Source organism: Oncorhynchus mykiss, chromosome 23 (assembly GCF_013265735.2).
Source record: "Oncorhynchus mykiss isolate Arlee chromosome 23, USDA_OmykA_1.1, whole genome shotgun sequence".
NCBI classification, from domain to species: Eukaryota; Metazoa; Chordata; class Actinopteri; order Salmoniformes; family Salmonidae; genus Oncorhynchus; species Oncorhynchus mykiss.
In genome coordinates, this window is record NC_048587.1 from 13,503,916 (window position 1) to 13,526,665 (window position 22,750).

At 44.7% G+C, this 22,750-nt stretch overlaps 1 protein-coding gene across 6 annotated transcripts in view; it reads right to left on the reverse strand.

The window, feature by feature from the left end:
* LOC110502298 (regulator of microtubule dynamics protein 2) overlaps positions 1–22,750 on the reverse strand; it is a 61,213-nt gene that overhangs the window by 15,822 nt on the left and 22,641 nt on the right. For all 6 annotated transcript variants that reach the window (XM_021580225.2, XM_021580223.2, XM_036959890.1 and 3 more), the window contains exon 5: positions 14,445–14,505. In XM_021580225.2, coding sequence (XP_021435900.2) covers positions 14,445–14,505 — 61 coding nt within the window. The remainder of the gene's footprint in view (positions 1–14,444; positions 14,506–22,750) is intronic.

The following is a 22,750-nucleotide window of genomic DNA, read 5'->3' on the forward strand; positions in this document are numbered from 1 at the left end:
GACCTGAAAATAGCTGTCCAACCTGACAGAGCTTGAGAGGATCTGCAGAGAAGAATGGGAGAAACTCCCCAAATATAGGTGTGCCAAGCTTGTTGTGTCATACCCAAGAAGACTCAAGGCTGTAATCTCTGCCAAAGGTGATTCAACAAAGTACTGAGTAAAGGGTCTGAATAGTGTGGAAGGACCACCAGAGGGCAGGCTGGGCTCATGGATAGTAGCCCAACAAGGCATGGGAGACAAGGTAACCAGAGGCAATTAAGCACAGCTGACGGTACTAATGACATACTCTCCTTCCCCTATAAGAGAGAGAATGGAACCAGCAGAGAGAGGGAAAAACTATCTCTGGAAGATGGCCACCGAGAGAGAGGAGCTATCCAGGAAGAACCACTAAGACGGTGACAATCCCGGGACTTTTTGTTGTAGTTTAAAGATAATCCTATTATGTTCTTGTTTCATCTGGAGAAGAAGATGTATGTTTTTCCTGGGAAGATTTTCATTGATCATGTTGGAGTGTTTGTGTTGACCCAATGCCCTCAATAGAGAACTGTGTTCAATCAAGAAAACTTACTCCTGACTCGTTTATTCCACCTTCCCGCTTTAGAGTGACGCCCAATTACTTGGTCCGCTCACATTGGTGGAGGATGCGGGCATTAGGTGGACGAGTGACACAAGGATAAGTGAGTAAATCAAGATTCTTCCAGTAGACCCGGAGGAACCATTCAAGAACGATGGATAACGCCCTACTACAACAATTGATCACGGCACAGCAGACAACCATAGAACTCCTGCAACAACAGCTGAGCCGACGAGAAGAACCTAGAGTTAAGCCAAGAGCGGCTGCTCACGCCATCTTACATCCCACAGAATGGGCGAGCGCATTAGCCCCTCTTTTGACCGGGGTGGCTCAGGAAGCCTATTTTGACCTGGATTCCCGCGAAGCTGCGGACTATGGGCGACTAAAAACCGAGATCCTGTCCCGGTACCAGCTGACTGCCAGAGATAGGGCTGTAAAATTCCATCAATGGACCTATACAGCTGATCAACCCGTCCGTGCCCAGATCTTCGCAATAATACGACTGACGAAACAGTGGCTAGAACCTGGAAAGGGAGTAGGACATGTGATAGACTCTCGTAGTGGACAAGATATTGAGAGAATTACCCAGTGACTTAAAAAGGGTTGTGGGGCAAGCCAACCCGTTGTCAGCCGACGACATAGCCCAGGCGGTGGAAACATATCGGTCTACAGGGGAGTTGTTAAAAAGTGACAAGGAGGAACGGAATGAGTCTTCTAATCCCGTACCACGACTCACCCCGGCGCGCCCGCCACTGAAACGTCCAAACCCCCCCCGGAGGTGGGAGAAGTCAGCCACCACACAGCAGGGTCGGTGTTATAAATGTCAGTCTCCCAACCATTATGCCCCACAATGTCCTAGCAAGGATGAGCCCATGGTCACGGAGTCATTACTGCCTATCCCCACACATCCCATTTTGAGGGGGCAGGATCAACACTGTTGGTTAGCAGAGATAGCCCCAGCCTCAGAGATTCCGGTGCGAGTCGAAGGACAAGATGTGGTAGCTATTCTCGACTCGGGAAGTATGGTTACGTTAGTAGAGGAGCGGATGGTGACCTCCGCAACACTGCTACCAGACAAAGTAGCCGTATCCTGTATCCATGGAGACACCCACTATTACCCCACTGTGAATCTGCCTATTCTCACTCCAAAAGGAAGGTGTACAGTCAGCAGGGAAAGTGCCCCAGCTGAAGGTGCCATTATTGATCGGGAGAGACTGTCCCCTATATAAGGAGCTTCGGCAGATGACGTTATGTACGGGAAGAAGGGGGACAGGAAAGAAGAGAAAATCCAAGCCCAAGGTAGTAGTCCTTACAAGGAGACGTAGCCGCGTCCTCGTCCTCTGCAGCAGAGGAAGAAATAGCGACCCAACGTTTACGACAGATATTCCAGGAAACCACAGATGAAGACACATGTGAAGGGTTATACACAACGCAGGAAGAAAGGAGCAACCAGGCGCTAAGGGATATATTTGAAGCTCCATCCGAGGAGGGAACCTGGAAGGGATTCTCCTCGGTCACCCCTGATGGGGATGTGGAACATCCTCCACATCCCTCTACCGAGGTCGACCTGCCCCAGGAATTAAAGGGACAGTTCGGCACCTCGCAGCATAGAGACCCAGACCTAAGGGAGGCCATGAGGAAGGTGAAGGTGATCGACGGGGGGAACGTCGACGGATCAGGTGAGCCCCCTCTTCCTTACTATGCAATCAGGCGGGGTCTCTTATACTGGGTCGTACGACGAAGGGGGGGGAAACCAGGAATTACTAATGGTGCCTAGGCCATAAAGGGATACAGTTCTACAGTTAGCCCATTCCCACGTCCTAGGAGGACACCTGGCACGAGACAAGACTATTGACAGAATCATGCAGAGATTCTATTGGCCCCGGGTCACCCGGGATGTGGCCAGGTATTGTAGGACGTGTGATCAATGTCAACGTACAGCCCCACGGCCACACCTACGTAACCCTTTGATTCCTCTCCCCATCATAGAGACTCCCTTTGAACGCATAGCTATGGACCTCGCAGGACCCCTCCCAAAATCCGCCAGAGGACACGAGTACATCCTAGTGGTTATAGATTACGCTACCAAGTTCTCGGAGGCCATACCCCTGCGTAACATGTCGTCAAAGGGAATTGCCAAGGAGTTATTCCTGATAGTCTTGGGGAGGCCCACACGAGAGAACATCTTAACCGATCAAGGAACCCCGTTCATGTCCCGGTTGATGAAGGACTTGTGTCGGTTATATCAGGTTCAGATACGTACAAGCATATTCCATCCTCAAACAGACGGGTTGTGTGAACGCTTGAACAAAACGATTAAAAGCATGTTGAGAAGAGTGGTGTCCCGAGACGGGAAAAACTGGGACATGCTTCTCCCACACTTAATGTTTGCCCTGCGAGAAGTACCCCAGGCATCCACTGGATTCTCTCCGTTTGAATTGCTCTATGGCAGACCCTGTCGAGGGATCTTCGACTTAGCCAAGGAGACCTGGGAGACCCAACCATGCCCCTTTCGATCCACAATAGAACACGTTACCCTGATGAGAGACCGCCTGTCAGCAGTGTGGCCCATAGTCAAGGAGCATATGGAGAAGGCCCAAAGGACCCAAGGCCGGGCCTATGATAAGTCCGCGACCCCCCCGTGGGTTCACCGTGGGAGAGAAAGTGATGGTGCTTGTGCCCACGGCCGAACATCGCTTGCTGGCGCAGTGGAGGGGGCCCTACGAGGTAATGAAAAGGGTCTCACCGGTCAATTACCTCATCAAGCAACCTGACAGGAGGAAGAAGGTCCAACTATCACATAAACCTGCTGAAGACGTACCATGGACGAGAGGAGGAGGTGGCTTTGATGGCCCTGGAGGGCAAAGGAAAAGAGGAGGCTCTACCACAGGTGCGCCGTGGCCAAACTCTCCTACCGGAGCAGTCAAGACAGCTAGACAAGCTGATTATGAACTTCGGTCGAATATTCTCTCCATTCCCAGGACAAACAGATGTCCTGTTCCACCATATCCACACTGAACCCGGCAAGAAGGTGCATATCCGCCCTTACAGGATTCCTGAGGCTCGCCGAGTCATCGCTAAGAAAGAGGTGAGGGAAATGTTGAGGATGGGCGTGATCGAGCCCTCGACGAGTGAGTGGTCCAGTCCCATAGTCCTGGTCCCCAAATCCGATGGTAGTATGAGACTCTGCAACGACTTTAGGGGCGTGAATGCCATCTCTACATTCGATGCATATCCCATGGCCCGCGTGGATGAACTTTTGGAGCGCTTAGGAAAGGCCAAGTTCCTCACTACCCTGGATTTGACGAAGGGATATTGGCAAGTGCCGGTGGCTCCGGAGGATCGCCCAAAGACTGCCTTCGCCACCCCAGAGGGGCTTTTCCAGTATGTGAGGATGCCCTTCGGACTGCACGGTGCCGCTGCAACTTTCCAACGCCTCATGGATGCCATTCTACGGCCCCATCAAGAGTATGCAGCGGCGTACATAGACAATGTGGTCATCCACAGCGAGGACTGGGATAGTCACCTCCTGCGATTACGGGCGGTGCTTGTGAGTTTGGAAGCCACAGGGTTGACAGCCAATCTAAATAAATGCTGCCTGGGCCTGTCCGAAGCAGAATACCTGGGGTACACCGTGGGGAATGGGAAAATACGCCCACAGGCAGAGAAGACAAGGGCAATTCGTGACTGGCCTCGACCCCGGACCAAGCGAGATGTTCGGGCCTGTTCACAAACCTCATCAGGAAAAACCTGCCAGGTAGAGTGGAAAGACGAGACGGAAGAGGCCTTTCAATTGCTAAAAGATGGCCTGTGTTCTGATCCCGTTCTACAGGCTCCGGACTTCTCACAAGAGTTCATTGTGCAGGTCGACGCCTCGGATACAGGGCTCGGGGCCGTACTAGCTCAGGGTAAAGGTGAAGAAGAGAAGCCGATTCTCTTCATTAGTAGGAAGCTCAGCGATCGGCAACAGAGGTATGCGACCGTAGAGAAAGAGGCCTTAGCCATCAAGTGGGCCCTCGATTATCTCCGGTACTACCTACTGGGTCGGAGGTTTGCATTAGTTACTGACCATGCGCCCCTCACGTGGATGGCTGGTAAGAGAAACAATAACAACAGAATAGGCAGATGGTTTTTGTCTTTACAACCGTTCTCTTTCCATGTCATCCACAGGGCCGGATCGAGGAACGGGAATGCAGACGCGCTGTCCCGACGCGACCAAGACGGTGCGTCTGGCGCCCGACCCTCCGGTTCGGTTCTGGGGGGGAAGGTATGTGGAAGGACCACCAGAGGGCAGGCTGGGCTCATGGATAGTAGCCCAACAAGGCATGGGAGACAAGGTAACCAGAGGCAATTAAGCACAGCTGACGGTACTAATGACATACTCTCCTTCCCCTATAAGAGAGAGAATGGAACCAGCAGAGAGAGGGAAAAACTATCTCTGGAAGATGGCCATCGAGAGAGAGGAGCTATCCAGGAAGAACCACTAAGACGGTGACAATCCCGTGACTTTTTGTTGTAGTTTAAAGATAATCCTATTATGTTCTTGTTTCATCTGGAGAAGAAGATGTATGTTTTTCCTGGGAAGATTTTCATTGATCATGTTGGAGTGTTTGTGTTGACCCAATGCCCTCAATAGAGAACTGTGTTCAATCAAGAAAACTTACTCCTGACTCGTTTATTCCACCTTCCCGCTTTAGAGTGACGCCCAATTACTTGGTCCGCTCACAATACTTATGTAAATGTGATATCCGTTTTTTTATTTAATAGATTTGCAAATGTTTCTAAAAACCTGTTTTTGCTTTGCCATTATGGGTGTTGTGTGTAGATTGAGAGAAAAAACAATTGTATTCATTCTAGAATGAGGCTGTAACGTAACAAAATGTGGAAAAAGTCAAGGGGTCTGAATACTTTCTATAAGCCACCTATTCAAATAAGACAAAGAGAAGTCAAGTGCCACCCACACCACACTCAAGAGAACCTTTGTCTATTCTCTGCCAAAGCATTGGTGGGCAAGTTGTATATAACTGTAACAAAAAGGTGCTTGTTTATGGTCTAATGGTAGTGCAAGGTGCGGCCACACCACTGCTGGTTGGCGCTCGATGAGTGGGGAGCTCCACAATACCACAGGAGCAGAGATCCTATCTCCAGCTTTTAGCCGACTGGTTTCCAATGAAAACATTCTGCTGTGTGATTATGAGCTTTAGCAAGTTATGCACCACCGACCGGCTAGCTACCTCTTATGAAGAAACACGTCAGTGGATTGATGATAACTGGGTTGTTCCGACTTCCAACATGGTGTGAACTATTACATGTAACTGGAATTGAATGAACAGTGACCACAGCTGGACTAAGTGAGACCATTAAAAATAATGGCCTGATGATTCTGTTATGACTGGAGGAGTCAAGCGCAGAGAGCAGGTAGTTCCGTACGTGGATATTTTATTCCAATGACAGCGGAAAAACGGACATGCAAAACACAAGGGCGCATGAAACAACCCGTCCAAATAAACAGGACTAAAACTGTCCGGAAAAATAGAGATCACAATAATCAACCAACACCATAAAACAGAGAACAAGCCCGCTCAATAACTAGCGGGCCTAGTGCCCTTAAATAGCCTACAAACAAAACTAAACTCAAAACAGGTGTAACCAATTAGACCCAACTAACAGAAACAAAAGGAAAGGGAATCGATGGCAGCTAGTAGGCCGGCGACGACGACCTGAAGAAGGTAGTGTGTGAGCCCACCGAATCAATTTATCACGGACACCAAGCGGCACGTACCTAAGACCAGTCGGACACTGAAGGCGCAGGTTCAACCCTCAACGCCCGCTCGATGTCCGCGTCCACCTCCCATACCACCGGGGACACCAGCCGAGAGGCTGGAAGGATAGGAGTGGGATTGATGGACCGGTCCTCGGTGTCAGAGACGGGACAGCGCGTCGGCCTTAGTGTTAAGGGAACCTGGTCTATAAGAGATCGTAAATCTAAAGCGTGTAAAAAACATGGCCCACCTAGCCTGACGCGGATTCAGTCTCCTCGCTGCTCGAATATACTCCAGATTGTGGTGGTCAGTCCAGATGAGGAAAGGGTGTTTAGCCCCCTCTAGCCAGTGTCTCCACACCTTCGGGGCTTTTACCATAGATAGTAACTCCCGGTCCCCCACATCATAGTTCCGCTCCGCCGGACCCAGCTTCTTGGAAAAGAAAGCGCAGGGACGGAGCTTCGGTGGCGTGCCCGATTGCTGTGACAGCACAGCTCCAACCCCAGCCTCGGACGCATCCACCTCCACTATGAATGCTAACGAAGGGTCCGGATGCGCACTCTAACAGCCTCCACTCTTCAGGGATGGCTTTCCACTAGATGTTGGAACATTGCTGAGGGGGTTTGCTTCCATTCAGCCAAAAGAGCTTTAGTGAGGTCGGGCACTGATGTTGGGCAATTAGGTGTTCCAATTCATCCCAATGGTGATTGATGGAGTTGAGGTCAGGGCTCTGTGCAGGCCAGTCACGTTCCACACCGACCTCGACAAACCATCTCTGTATGGACCTCGCTCTGTGCACAGGGGCATTGTCATGCTGAAACAGGAAAGGGCCTTCCCCAAACTGTTGCCACAAAGATGGAAGCAAAATGTCACGCCCTGACCTTAGAGATCCTTATTATTCTCTATGTTTGGTTAGGTCAGGGTGTGACTCGGGTGGGAAAGTCTGTTTGCTATTTCTTTGTTTTTGGCCGAGTGTGGTTCCCAATCAGAGGCAGCTGTCTATCTTTGTCTCTGTTTTCTGTTTAGTGTTTCTGTCTGACAGAACTGTGCGCTTTCGTTTTCACGTTTGTTATTTTGTTTGAGTGTTTTTTTTTAAATAAAAGAATAATGAACACTTTCCACGCTGCGCTTTGGTCCACTCTTCCTACCACCAACGAGAGTAGTTACAGAAGATCCCACCAAAAACGGACCAAGCAGCGTGGCCAGGAGTGGACATGGGAAGAAATCCTGGATGGAGAAGGACCCTGGACAAGGGCCGGAGAGTATCGCCGTCCAAGGGAGCAGATGGAGGCAGGGAGAGCAGAACGGCGACGATACGAGGAGTTAGATCAACCTCGACGCAAGCACGAGAGGCAGCCCACACAGGGAGATTGGCGGAGTCAGGGTTTAGACCTGAGCTAACTCCCCGTACTTACCGTGGGGAGCGTGTGACCGGTCAGGCACCGTGTTATGCAGTGATGTGCACGGTGTCTTCAGTGCGCATTCACAGCCCGGTGCGCTCTGTTCCAGCTCCCCGCATTTGCCATGCTAGAGTGGGCATCCAGCCAGGATGGATGGTGCCGGCTCAGCGGTCATGGTCTCCAGTGCGTCTCCTCCGGTGAGACCTGTTCCAGCTCCACGTACGAAGCCTCCAGTGATGATCCATAGCACGAAGCCTCCAGTGATGATCCATGGCACGAAGCCTCCAGTGATGATCCATGGCACGAAGCATCCAGTGATGATCCATGATCCTAGACGTTTCCACTTTACAATAACAGCCCTTACAGTTGACCGGGGCAGTTCTAGCAAGGCAGAAATGGACTTGTTGGAAAGGTGGCATCCTATGACGGTGCCACGGTGAAAATCGCTGAGCTCTTCAGTAATGCCATTTTACTGCCAATGTTTTTCTCTGGAGATTGCATGGCTGTGTGCTCGATTTTATACACCTGTCAGTCAACGGCATGGCTGAAATAGACAAATCCACTAATTTGAAGGGGTGTCCACATACTTTAATTTATACACAGTTCATTCAGAAAGTATTCAGGCCCCTTCCTTTTTCCACATTTTGTTAAGTTAAAGACTTATTATAAATGGATTACATTTTAAACCATTTCTCAATCTACACACAATACCCTATAATGACAAAGCAAAATACTGTTTTTAGAAATGTTAACACAAAAAAAACACATACCTTATTAATATAAATATTCAGAGCCTTTGCTATGAGACTCGAAATTGAGCTCAGGTGCATCCGGTTTCCATTGCTCATCCTTGAGATGTTTCTACAACTTGATTAGAGTCCACCTGTCGTAAATTAAATTGATTGGACATGATTTGGAAAGGCACACACCTGTCTATATAAGGTCCCACAGCTGACAGTGTATGTCGGAGCAAAAACCAAGCCATGTAGGTTTACATTATTGTTGTCTGGCTCTAATCAAATCAAATCAAATCAAATTTTATTTGTCACATACACATGGTTAGCAGATGTTAATGCGAGTGTAGCGAAATGCGGATACAATGGATACAATGTAAATGTGATCTATACAAGCCCTGTTTTTACGAAACCTGTTCTGCTCATCTTCAAGTAAACCTGACATTTCTAAATACTGAGTCAACCTGTTGTTTAAGATACAAGAGAATAACGTGTAGACTGCTAAAAGGCTGACACCTCTGTAATTTAATGGAACCTGTGGATCATTCTTTGATGACTTTGGGATTGGTTAAATGATAGACATGTACCAAGTTGAAGGGACGATACCATTTTCAAAACAGCTCCTCCATTCCTGTTGCTTTTGTCGTTTTTGCTTTATCAACAGCATTCAGGAATGAGTTGAGGTGTATCGAGCCCTATTCTTCTCAATTTTCAACCCATTCTTTAAGTTGGGTCATTTCATCATCAAACACAGATGGTATATTGTTGCCTGAAAATAGGTTAGCAAAAATATTTCCCAGTTATTTAATACACAATTCTTCTTAATGTTTGAGTTGATTCAGACGCACACATATCATACCTCGAAGACATGTTAACCTCTCACCATTACAATAAGAGAGGAGGTTAGCATTTTTGGGGGTTATGATATTAGTGCGTCTATCTTTCTCACTCATCATTATTCACAATTCATTTTTTATTTCACCTTTATTTAACCAGGTAGGCCAGTTGAGAACAAGTTCTCATTTGCAACTGCGACCTGGCAAGATAAAGCAAAGCAGTGTGACACAGACAACAACACAGAGTTACACATGGAGTAAACAATAAACAAGCCAATAACACAATAAACAAGTCAATGACACAGTACAAAAAAGAAAGTCTATATACAGTGTGTGCAAAAGGCATGAGGAGGTAGGCAATAAATAGGCCATAGGAGCAAATAATTACAATTTAGCAGATTAACACTGAAGTGGTAAATGAGCAGATGATGTGCAAGTAGAGATACTGGTGTGCAAAAGAGCAGAAAAGTAAATAAAATAAAAACAGTATGGGGATGAGGTAGGTAGATTGGGTGGGCTATTTACAGATGGACTATGTACAGCTGCAGCAATCGGATAGCTGCTCAGATAGTTGATGTTTAAAGTTGGTGAGGGAAATAAAAGTCTCCAACTTCAGCGATTTTTGCAATTCGTTCCAGTCACTGGCAGCAGAGAACTGGAAGGAAAGGTGGCCAAATGAGGTGATGGCTTTGGGGATGATCAGTGAGATATACCTGCTGGAACGTGTGCTACGGGTGGGTGTTGTTATCGTGACCAGTGAACTGAGATAAGGCGGAGCTTTACCTAGCATAGACTTATAGGTGACCTGGAGCCAGTGGGTCTGGCGACGAATAGGTAGCGAGGGCCAGCCGACTAGAGCATACAGGTCGCAGTGGTGGTTGGTATAAGGTGATTTGGTAACAAAACGGATGGCACTGTGATAGACTGCATCCAGTTTGCTGAGTAGAGTATTGGAAGCTATTTTGTAGATGACATCGCCGAAGTCGAGGATCGGTAGGATAGTCAGTTTTACTAGGGTAGGGCATTCAGGATTATCCGTAATCATGGTAGCATCCACATTAATGTAGAAGTGTTTAAAAACATATTTTTTACTTACAATGAAAGTGACTCCAAAAGGACACAATACATTATTTAACATGAATTTCTATTGGGCACAAAACAAATTGGAAATAACCCCCAAAAACAACAAATGCATCCAACAAATATGTAGAGTCACAAGCTTGATATCGTCACTTCGTGCTACGAATATGGGACCAAATACTACACTTTTGATTACTTTAATACACAAGTGAATTTGTCCCAATAATTTTGGACTATGTACAAAACGTGCTGCAATTTCTACACGGTTCAACCGATATGGATGTAAATACCCAAAAATGAAAGCTGGCAGTCTGCACTTAAACTGTTGTATAAAAAAGTACTGGAGTACAGAGCCAAAACAACAAATGTGTCACTGTCCCAATACTTTGAGCTCACTGTATGCCTTCACATTTTGTGTCACAGCCAGAATTCAAAATTGATTAACTATATTTTTTGTCTCACCCATCGACACACAATACCCCATAATGACAAAGTGAAAACATGTTCTAAGACATGTTTTGAAATACAGAAATATCTCATCTACATAAGTATTCACACTCCTGAGTCAATACATGTTAGAATCACCTTTGGCAGCGATTATAGCTGTAAGTCTTTCTGGATAAGTCTATTAGCTTTGCACACCTGGATTGTACAATATTTGCACATTATTCTTTAAATTATTCAAGCCCTGTCAAGTTGGTTGTTGATTATTGCTAAACAGCCATTTTCAAGTTTCGATTTAAGTCAAAACTGGAACTAGGCCACTCAGAAACATTCAATGTCATCTTGGTTAACAACTCTAGTGTATATTTGGCCTTGTGTTTTAGGTAATTGTCCTGCTGAAAGGTGTCTCCAAGTGTTTGTTGGAAAGCAGACTGAAGCAGGTTTCTTTCTAGGATTTTGCCCTTTGCTTAGCTCTATTCCATGTATTTTTATCCCCCCCAAAATCCGTAGTTCTTGCCGATGACAAGCATACTAATAACATGATGAAGCCACCATGATTGAAAATATTAAGAGTGGTACTCAGTGATGTTTGCCCCAAACATAACACTTTGTATTCAGGACATGAAGTTAATTTCTTTGCCACGTTTTGCAGTTTTACTATTGTGCCTTATTGCAAACAGGATGCATGTTTTGAATATTTGTATTCTGTACAGGCTTTCTTCATTTCACTCTGTCATTTAGGTTTGTGTTGTGGAGTAACTACAATGTTGATCCATCCTCAGTTCTCTCCTAGCACAGCCATTCAAATAACTGTTTTAAAGTCACCATTGGCCTCATGGTGAAATCTCTAAGTGGTTTCCTTCCTCTGCGGCAACTGAGTTAGGATGGAAGCCTGTATTTTTGTAGTGACTGGGTTATTGCTACACCATCCAAAGTGTAATTCAGGCTGTAACAACAAGATGTGGAAAAAGTCAAGGGGTGTGAATACTTTCTGAAGTCACTGTTGGTTATCATCAAGATTAGTTCACACAGACAATCTCCTGCCATGGCCTTGTGTGCTTTGGCAGCATAACGAGGACACACACAATCTTAAATCAAATCAATATGTAGTACCTGAGAATTTTCCTGAGTGGTTCCTTTTGAATCAGTAGAGTGATGATTGGCCTTGTCCTATTTTACCTGGCAGGGATTGCAAGGCACTCTAAAACTAGATGCTTGTAAGGACAACATTCCAACCACACACTGCAGCCCAAGAAGGCATGAGTCACTGTTCTAGGGACAGCTGCAGGGCTACTCTGTCACTCACCCAAAACCAGAGGCTTCTGAACCTCTATCATGGGCAAGTCCTATTGCAAGTTTCAGGCCTTGTACTAACTAAAGATATTCATTGGATATAAATTCATCCATGACTGATTTGGGGGGGGGGGGGTTGTATCATTTGATTTACACAACATGCCCACCACTTTGACGATGCAAAATATATATTTTTTTATTGTGAAACAAATAAGAAATAAGACCAAAAAAACTCAACTTGAGTGTGCATAACTACTCACCCCCCCCAAAGTCAATACTTTGTAGATGCACTTTTTGCCGCAATTACAACTGCAAGTCTCTTGGGGTGTGTCTCTATAAGCTTGGCACATCTAGCCACTGGGGTTTTTGCCCATTCTTCAAGGCAAAACTGCTCCAGCTACTTCAAGTTGGATGTGTTCCGCTGGTGTACAGCAATCTTTAAGTCACCCCACAGATTCTCAATTGGATTGAGGTCTGGGCTTTGACTAGGCCATTCCAAGACATTTAAATGTTTCTCCTTAAACCACTCGAGTGTTGCTTTAGCAGTATGCTTAGGGTCATTGTCCTGCTGGAAGGTGAACCTCCGTCCTAGTCTTAAATCTCTGGAAGACAAACAGTTCTCCCTCAAGAATTTCCCTGTATTTAGCACCATTCATCAATCCTTAAATTCTGACCAGTCCCTGCCGACGAAAAACATCCACACAGCATGATGCTGCCACCACCATGCTTCACTGTGGGGATGGCTTTCTTGGGGTAATGAGAGGTGTTGGGTTTGTGCCAGACATAGCATTTTCCTTGATGGCCAAAAAGCTACATTTTAGTTTCATTTGACCAGAGTACCTTCTTTCATAAGTTTGGCGAGTCTCCCACATGCCTTTTGGCGAAAATGACAAACCTAAAAAGTAACTTCTATTGCCATTTCCAACTATGTAATAATAGCCCATAGAGCCAACAAATAAAACAATTGCAGCCTGCAGGTAGAATAAAACATAAATAAAATAATATCCTAGAAATCATTCTAGAAATCATTTTTTTTTGTTAAATTATTTTATTTAACTAGGCAAGTCAGTTAAGAACAAATTCTTACCTACAATGACGGCCTACCCCAGCTAAACGCGGACGACGCTGGGCCAATTGTGTGGCGCCCTATGGCTATGCATGGCCTGTCTGCAACTTGAAACATTGTATCAACTATTAACTTTGGTCTGGCCCAAAGCTGTGCTAGCAAACTTGCAACATTGTATAAAATATTCTGCCGCTCAGAGTTTCCAGCACCAGTGAGCTCCGGGACAGACACAGCTGTAGGCTATTTGAGCAAGGGATAAGAAGTAATCATTTTTTGATGTTTCCACTGGATAAGAGCATGACATTTTTCCCCTTCACACTAAGTGCTTATCGAAAAGGAGAGCTGGAAAGGTTTTTCAAATACATAGAGGAACTATTGTCATTTTCGGTGGATGTAAAAACAGACTTCGTTTGCTTGCTGTTTGTGGTGAAAAAAGAAGCTCCACAGCTTATTAGTGGTGGTGCGTGAAGCCAATCAGAAATACTATCAGATCCACAAATGGGCACATTTATATGCCTACATTTGCATGCAGGCCTAGTAGCATGTAGGCCCTACTTCTATGTGGGCATCCTTACTCAACATTGACAGGAGCACTCCAAACAAATGACTAAATTGACAAAACTCGTAAATGGAACTAAAACGTGTTTTTCACAAGTGTAGCATAGGTTGTGGCTCTGCAAACAACGTGTCCACTCCGAAAATTAGAATGGTAAAAGACTGAAATAAATATTCATATATTGAATACAATTTTAACCTTAACCCTAAACATCCTAGAAATAGCATTTGACCTTGTGGGGACTAACAAAATGTCAGTTTACTAATCTTCTGGGGACTTCAAGGTCCCGACAAGTATAGTTAAAACACACACACACCTCAAATAGGTTTTAACACTAGCCTCTGTTTACCTAGTTCATTTCAATGTGCTTGTACATGTCTGGAAATGTGGGTGTGTGCATAGTGCACACTACACAGCCAATGTGCTCATAGATGGGTGTTGGAGGAAGAGTGACTCACTAACCGGCTGAGTCAAATGTACTTATGCTAACAACAATGAGGCTAAAATATATGCAATCAATGGAGTGGACATGCAAGGAGAGGTAACAACATTTCACTCTTTTGGGATCTGAGTGGATATTACCAAGCCATAAGTTACATAACTTTAGGGTTACAAACTAATCGAGTTTCCCATCTAGGATTGGAACATAGGTTTAAGACGATGTATGTGTAGTGTATGGCTAGAGTGAAAAAGACTCACCACTGATGACTTTCGGCACACATAGGGTTCAGTTTTACAGCTTCCTCTCCAACTTTCTTCCCTGAGGGGAGAGAATGAGGAAATTAACAAAGCTACTGCAGGATAACACGAGCTCAGTATACACAATACCGGAAGCACGTTTGTTCACGTCATATACAGTATATACAAATGTATTAGGCATATATACAGTGCCTTCGGGAAAGTATTCAGACTATTTACACATTTTGTTACGTCAGAGCATTATTCTAAAATTGATAAAATTGTATTTGTGGAGTTTCTCCCATTCTTTTCTGTAGATCCTCTCAAGCGGTCAGGTTGGAAGGGGAGCATTGCTGCACAGCTATTTTCAGGTCTCTCTAGAGATGTTCGATCGGGTTCAAGTCCGGGCCACTCAAGGACATTCCGAGACTTGTCCCGAAGCCACTCCTGTGTTGTCTTGGGTGTGTGCTTAGGGTTATTGTCCTGTTGGAAGGTGAACCTTTGCCAAAGTCTGAGGTCCTGAGCACTCTGGATAATGTTTTCATCAAGTATCTCTCTGTACTTTGCTCCGTTCATCTTTGCCTCGATCCCGACTTGTCTCCCAGTCCATGCCGCTGAAAAGAATCTCCTCAGGATGATGCTGCCACCACCATGCTTTACCGTAGGGATGGTGCAAGGTTCCTCCAGACGTGACGCTTGGCACTTAGGACAAAGAGTTTAATCTAGGTTTCATCAGACCAGAGAATCTTGCTTCTCATAGTCAGAGTCCTTTAGGTGCCTTTTGGCAAACTCCAAGCAGGCTGTCATGCGCCTTTTACTGAGGAGAGGCTTCCATCTGGTCACTTTACCATAAAGGCCTGATTTGTGGAGTGCTGCAGAGATGGGAGAACATTCTGAAAGGACAACCATCAATTGAATTTACCACAGGTGGACTCCAAATCAAGTTGTAGAAACATCATAAGGACGATCAATGGAAACAGGATGTACCTGAGCTCAATTTTGAGTCTCATAGCAAAGGGTCTGAATACTTGTTTTTATTTTATTCTTTACGCTTCTAAAAACCTGTTTTTGCTTTGTCATTATGGAGTAGTGTGTGTAGATTGAGTAGTAAAAATGTGTATTTAAAAAAATTGTATAGGGGCCTCCTGGGTGGCACAGTGGTTAAGGGCGCTGTACTGCAGCGCCAGCTGTGCCACCGGAGATTCTGGGTTCGCACCCAGGCTCTGTCGTAACCGGCCGCGACCGGGAGGTCCGTGGGGCGACGCACAATTGGCCTAGCGGGCTTGGCCGGTAGGGATATCCTTGTCTCATCGCGCACCAGCGACTCCCGTGGCGGGCCGGGCGCAGTGCGCGCTAACCAAGGTTGCCAGGTGCACAGTGTTTCCTCCGACACATTGGTGGCTTCCGGGTTGGCTTCCTGATTGGATGCGCGCTGTGTTAAGAAGCAGTGCGGCTTGGTTGGGTTGTGTATCGGAGGACGCATGACTTTCAACCTTCGTCTCCCAAACCCGTACGGGAGTTGTAGCGATGAGACAAGATAGTAGCTACTAAAAAACAATTGGATACCACGAAATTGGGGAGAAAAACGGGTAAAAAAAAAGTGTATATAATTCCCGAATCCACTGTATGAGCACAGGAAAAAAGATCATGCTGCAGGCAGCATAGAGAAGAACTGATAATTGATTGTATGGCGCAAGAACAAATGCAAATTTATGTTATTGAGAAATCTTTGTAGAACCAAAACATGCACACAGCCTTTGCTCAACGAACTCTAACACAAATCACTTGGGTTGCTGCAGTTTGCGAATGTGCTTATCACCCTCACACCAGTCAAGCAATGCATTCCACCAAGAGTCGTTCACAATGTAGTCCGGTTGCGGCCATAACTAGACCTCGGTTCAAATGTATCAATAAATAAATCTGATTTGTATGCCTAGCAATGAACAAAATCTACATTGTTTAAAGCATACTTTTACAAGTCTTAGTCAGAAATGACAGCTTCACCAAGCCCCTCTCCGCCCTAACAAATGGGAGTCGTTGTCCCAAAAGCGTCAAAGCAGGCAACAAGCTTAGGTCCAAAATAAGCCCATAGAAAGGCATTGGATATATTTTAGACAGATTTTGTTGAGAGTCAAACCTTTCACTTCGCCTCTTCCTTTCTGCTCATGGTGAACAACATGAAAAAGAGGCTTGTAGAATAATGACTCTTTTGAGTTTTAAGTTAATCGTTCGTTGGTAGGGGGTCCTGCGTGCTCTGGACTAAAATAACGAAATTAGTAAAAATATTTATTTTGACTGAACGAGTCGAAAAGTCACTAACAAGAGCCAAACTTCCCATCACTAGAAGCCAGGGGAAGTTCAATGGCAGAAATCAGCTAGAGGGGTGGAAACCCAGTGACGCCTCGCAACACGTCAAACAAATCACATGCTTTGCTTGGGCGGAGCTCCAAGGGTGCTCACCAGACAAGTGCCGTAGCAGCAACAGTGCGCGCGGACTAAAAATGTTAACCAAATAAGCGCTGGTGAGAAAACCAATGTGCTGCAACTGTTCTAATATGTTTTTGCAGCAAAGCTGCAGCAAGAGGGGAGAAATGGTATACAATGCTGGAGTGATTATTTGGCTGTGCAGGCTACCATGAGGGACAAGAAGTAGCTAGCCACAATGAAGTTCTTTTTGAGAAAAGTCAGATAACCTTGTATGATACATTAGTTTTACCAAACTCATCAAAAAAAGAAACGTCCCTTTTTCACAACCCTGTCTTTCAAAGATAATTCGTAAAAATCCAAATAACTTCACAGATCTTGATTGCAAAGGGTTTAAACACTTTCCCATGCTTGTTCAATGAACCGTAAATAATTAATGAACATGCACCTGAGGAACGATTGTTAAGACACTAACAGCTTAACAGACGATAGGCAATTAAGGTCACAGTTATGAAAACTTAGGACACTAAAGAGGCCTTTCTACTGACTTTGAAAAACACCAAAAGAAAGATGCCCAGGGTCCCTGCTCATCTGCGTGAACGTGCCTTAGGCATGCTGCAAGGGGGCATGAGGACTGCAGATGTGGCCAGGGCAATAATTGCAATGTCTGTAACTGTGAGACACCTAAGACAGCGCTACAGGGAGACAGGACGGACAGCTGATCGTCCTTGCAGTGGCAGACCACATGCAACAACTCCTGCACAGGATCGGTACATCTGAACATCACACCTGCGGGACAGGTACAGGATGGCAACAAGAACTACCCGAGTTACACCAGGAACGCACAATCCCTCCATCAGTGCTCAGACTGTCCGCAATAGGCTGAGAGGCTGGACTGAGGGCTTGTAGGCCTGTTCTAAAGGCAGGTCCTCACAAGACATCACCGGCAACAACATCGCCTATGGGCACAAACCTAACGTCGCTGGACCAGACAGGACTGGCAAAAAGTGCTCTTCGCGGTTTTGACTCACCAGGGGTGATGATCGGATTCGCGTTTATCGTCGAAGGAATGAGCGTTACACCGAGGCCTGTACTCTGGAGCGGGATCGATTTGGAGGTGGAGGGTCCATCATGGTCCTCCTCCCTCATGTGGTACCCTTCCTTGAGATGTTGCTTCAATATATTCACATGGTATTATGAGGAAATAAAATTATCTATTTTGTGAAGTGCACCAGTCCCTCCTGCAGCAAAGCACCCCCACAACATAATGCTGCCACCCCCGTGCTTCACAGTTGGGATGGTGTTCCTCGGCTTGCAAGCTTACCCCTTTTTCCTACAAACATAACGATGGTCATTATGGCCAAACAGTTGTATTTTTGTTTCATCAGCCCAGACGACATTTCTCAAAAAAATACAATCTTTGTCCCCATGTGCAGTTGCAAACCACACTCTGGCTTTTTAATGGCGGTTTTGGAGCAGTGGCTTCTTCCTTGCTGAGCGGCCTTTCAGGTTATGTCGATATAGGACTAATTTTACTGTGGATATAGATACTTTTGTACCCGTTTCCTCAAGCATCTTCACAAGGTCCTTTGCTGTTGTTCTGGGATTGATTTGCACATTTCGCACCAAAGTACGTTCATCTCTAGGAGACAGAACGTGTCTCCTTCCTGAGCGGTATGACGGCTGCGTGGTCCCATGGTGTTTATACTTGCGTACTATTGTTTGGACAGATGTACGTGGTACCTTCAGACGTTTGGAAATTGCTCACAAGGATGAACCAGACTTGTGGTCTACAATTGTCTTTCTGGAGGTCTTGGCTGATTTCTTTTGAATTTCCCATGATGTCAAGCAAAGAGGCACTGAGTTTGAAGGTAGGCCTTGAAATACATCCACAGGTACACCTCCAATTGACTCAAATTATGTCAATTAGCCTATCAGAAGCTTCTAAAGCCATGACATGATTAAAAAAAAATAGAAAAAATCCAAGCTGTTTAAAAGGCACAGTCAACTTCGTGTATGTAAACTTCTGACCCACTGGAATTGTGATACAGTGAATTATAAGTGAAATAATCTGCCTGTAAACAATTGTTGGAAAAATTACTTGTCATGCACAAAGTAGACCAACTTGCTAAAACTATAGTTTTTTTTTTAAACAAAGTTGTGGAGTGGTTAAATGACTCTGACCTAAGTGTACGTAAACTTCCGACTTCAACTGTATATAGATGATGTCGCCATAGTCTAGGAACGTTGACTGAATAATCGGCTTTCTACTATTTAGCGAGAGGCAGGACCTATTTCTATAGAAGTACAATAAACTTTTTAAAAAGACAGCTTTTCATCTATTCAGATGCCCAGATATTTGTAAGCCTCTTCCACATTTTGTTACGTTACAGCCTTATTCAAAAATAGATTAAATAAAACATTTCCTCAATCTACACACAATACCTCATAATGACGAAGCGAAAACAAGTTTAGAAATTTTTGCAAATCTATTACAACTAAAAAATACCTTGTTTTTTAACTTTACATAAGTGTTCAGACCCTTTGCTATGAGACTCGGAATTGAGCTCAGGTGCATCCTGTTTCCATTGATCATCATCATTGAGATGGTAAATTCAATTGATTGGACATGATTTGGAAAGGCACACACCTGTCTATATAAGGTCCCACAGTTGACAGTTCATGTCGGAGCAAAAACGAAGCCATGAGGTCGAAGGAATTGTTCGTAGAGCTCCGAGACAGGATTGTGTTGAGGCAAAGATCTGAGGAAGGGTACCAAAAAAAATGTCTGCAGCATTGAAGGTTCCCAAGAACACAATGGCCTCCATCATTCTTAAATGGTAGAAGGTTGGAACCATCAAGACTCATCCTAGCACTGGCCACCCAGCCAAACTGAGTAATCGGGGAAGAATTGCCTTGTTCAGGGAGGTGACCAAGAACCAATGGTCACTGACAAAGCACCAGAGTTTCTCTGTGGAAATGGGAGAACCTTCCAGAAGGACAACGATCTCTGCAGCACTCCGCCAATCATGCCTTTATGGTAGAGTGGCCAGACAGAAGCCACTTCTCAGTAAAAGGCACATGACAGCCTGCTTGGAGTTTGCCAAAAGGCACCTAAAGGACTCTCAGAACATGAGAAAATTTTGAAACCAAAATTGAACTCTTTAACCTGAATGCCAAGCATCACGTGTTGAGGAAACCAGACACCGCTCATCACCTGACCAATACCATCCCTATGGTGAAGCATGGTGGTGGCAGCATCATGCTGTGGAGATGTTTTTCAGAGGCAGGGACTGGGAGACTAGTCAGGATTGAAGGAAAGTAGAACGGCGCAAAGTATAGAGAGATCCTTGATGAAAACCTGCTCCAGAGCGGTCAGGACCTCAGACTGGGGTGAAGGTTTACCTTCCAACAGGACAACAACCCTAAGCACACAGCCAAGATAACGCAGGAGGGGCTTCGGGACAAGTCTCAATGTCCCTGAGTGGCCCAGCCAGAGCCCGAACTTGAACCACTATCTAACATCTCTGGAGAGACCTGAAAATAGCTGTGCATTGACACTCCCCATCCAACCTGACAGAGTTTAAGGGGATCTGCAGAGAAGAAAGGGGAGAAACTCCCCAAATACAGGCGTGTCAAGCGTCATACACAAGATTCGAGGCTGTAATCTCTGCCAACTGTGCGTCAACAAAGTACTGAGTACAGGGTCTGAACACTTATGTAAATGTGATTTCAGTTTATTTTTTTAATACATTTGCAAAAAAGTCTAAAATCCTGTTTTTGCTTTGTCATTGTGGGGTATTGTGTGTAGATTGAGGATTTTTAAAAATCAATTTTAGAATAAGGCTGTAACGTACCAAAATGTGGAAAAAGTGAAGGAGTCTGAATACTTTCCGAACGCACTGTTCATATGCTTAAATCAGTTATTTTTATGGACTCTAGAGAACATACTTAGTTTTACCTACATTCAATACTAATTTCAGGTCAATAAAGTTTTTCTGTAATACAATGAAGGCAAACTGTTCCTAAGTTTGTACACTCAGTGTTTATGCCATATGATAAGCTGCCAAATTCATTGAGACAGCTGATACACAGACAACGACAATTAAATTAAACATATTGGAGATAATATTTAGAAGAGAAATATTCAACCTGAAATAGGATACTGGCCATTGGCCCAGTTTTATTGGAAGGCATTCTAATTGGTCAACCACAGGCTAGGGCTGGGTTATAAACTACATCCTGTCCCTTTGTTCACTGGCGAGAATCACAGGAGAGAATCCCTGAGGACAGGGGAGAAACATCCATCTACCATAACATCTATGATTTATCCTCTTTGAATAAACCTCTTTCCTCCTCCTGATTTGCTTTGGGGTCTGTGTTAAAGAATAACATCAACTAGATCTTACAACTAGACAAAAATGACATTTTAATTTGAGAATACAACACAGAAACAAAGACAGAACCACTTCCCCTCTTTATTGCAGGATTGTGATAGATTAACATTGACATTTTTAATAATAGTTGAACTAACAAAACAAGTTTAAACATTTCACTACAAAATGTACAAATAAGCTATCTCGTATGTATGTAAGGATTAGACATCTTAGTCTAAACAATAGATAATTGAGTAGTAATAAGTAGGCAATTATAACTAAAGCATCATTTAGGGTTAACAAAATAACTCCATACCAGCGGTGGCCAACCTTGCTCCACTGATCCACTTGGTGAGCAGACTTCTGTTCCAGCCCAACAATAGCACACTTGATTATTAACTCATTACTGATGGGCTGAAACAGAACCCTGCACACCCAGCAGACCTCCAACAAGGGTTGGACTTCTCCAATTATAAAATCGGTTTATACATTGCTTGTGTGATGTTTTAACTGTATTTTTGTATACAACATGTGCTAATTTAGGTCGGCCTACACATACTACCCATGTTAGCAAATGTTCTATACAAAAATACTGCTGGTATACACAGTTGCTTTGTGAGGTGTTCAGGTTCACAGTTAGCCATTGTTATGGAAATGCAAGATGAAAAGTACCAGTGGCCCTGCTTTGGCCCCAAGTGAGAGTAGGTCTGCCGGAGCCATGGCCCAGTGAGACACGGGTGCCGGCAAGTGTAGATGGAAACCGAAAAGTCTGAGCCTTTTGAGTAAAACACTGTATGGATATGCGCCATTACTCTCTTGGGACATTCATTGGGATTTCTCGCTTCATCTGCAAACACAGGCTTTCACAGTGCTCCATATTTGAGGACAGAAAACATAAAAAAGAAAACAGGCTTCATTATACATCACTGAATATTAAGTTGGTATTACAGTATCTCTGTCCTAAAAGTTTTACTCTAGTACAGTAACTGAATCTGTAAACTTTTCATAATGTCCTCCCACAAAGTTACCTGCCCTATCCAGTTGCCTAAGCTCTCCCTTCACGGAGCTACAATTTCACCCTCTTCCATGGATGTTATCTACAAATGCATTTGGAGACTGTAAATTTAAAACAATGAGTATGTCAAGATAGCTAGGTAATAGAACATTAGCTAGCTGCTGACATTTAATTTAACTTAGCTAAACAGTGTGTAAAGTTTTCTAGCTAGCAGCTCAGTTGAGTTACCCTACTTTTCCAAATGTATTTACTTACTTGAATAAGTCCTCCCACCGCCTGTTTTTTGGGTCCTTACAAAAAATGTAAAAAATGGGCAGGATTTTTTCGGTGGCAGCAAAGCGCAGCCATGTGGATGAATGGAGACGAGGCAAAAAGTGTGTGTCACCAGAGCAGTTTAGAACGTGTTGTGACGTTTGACTTTAAACAGCGTAATCCACTTTCAATAAATATAAAATCGCAGACAGTTAGCCACACTTGATAACTTGAAAACTAGCACATGTAACAAATCTACA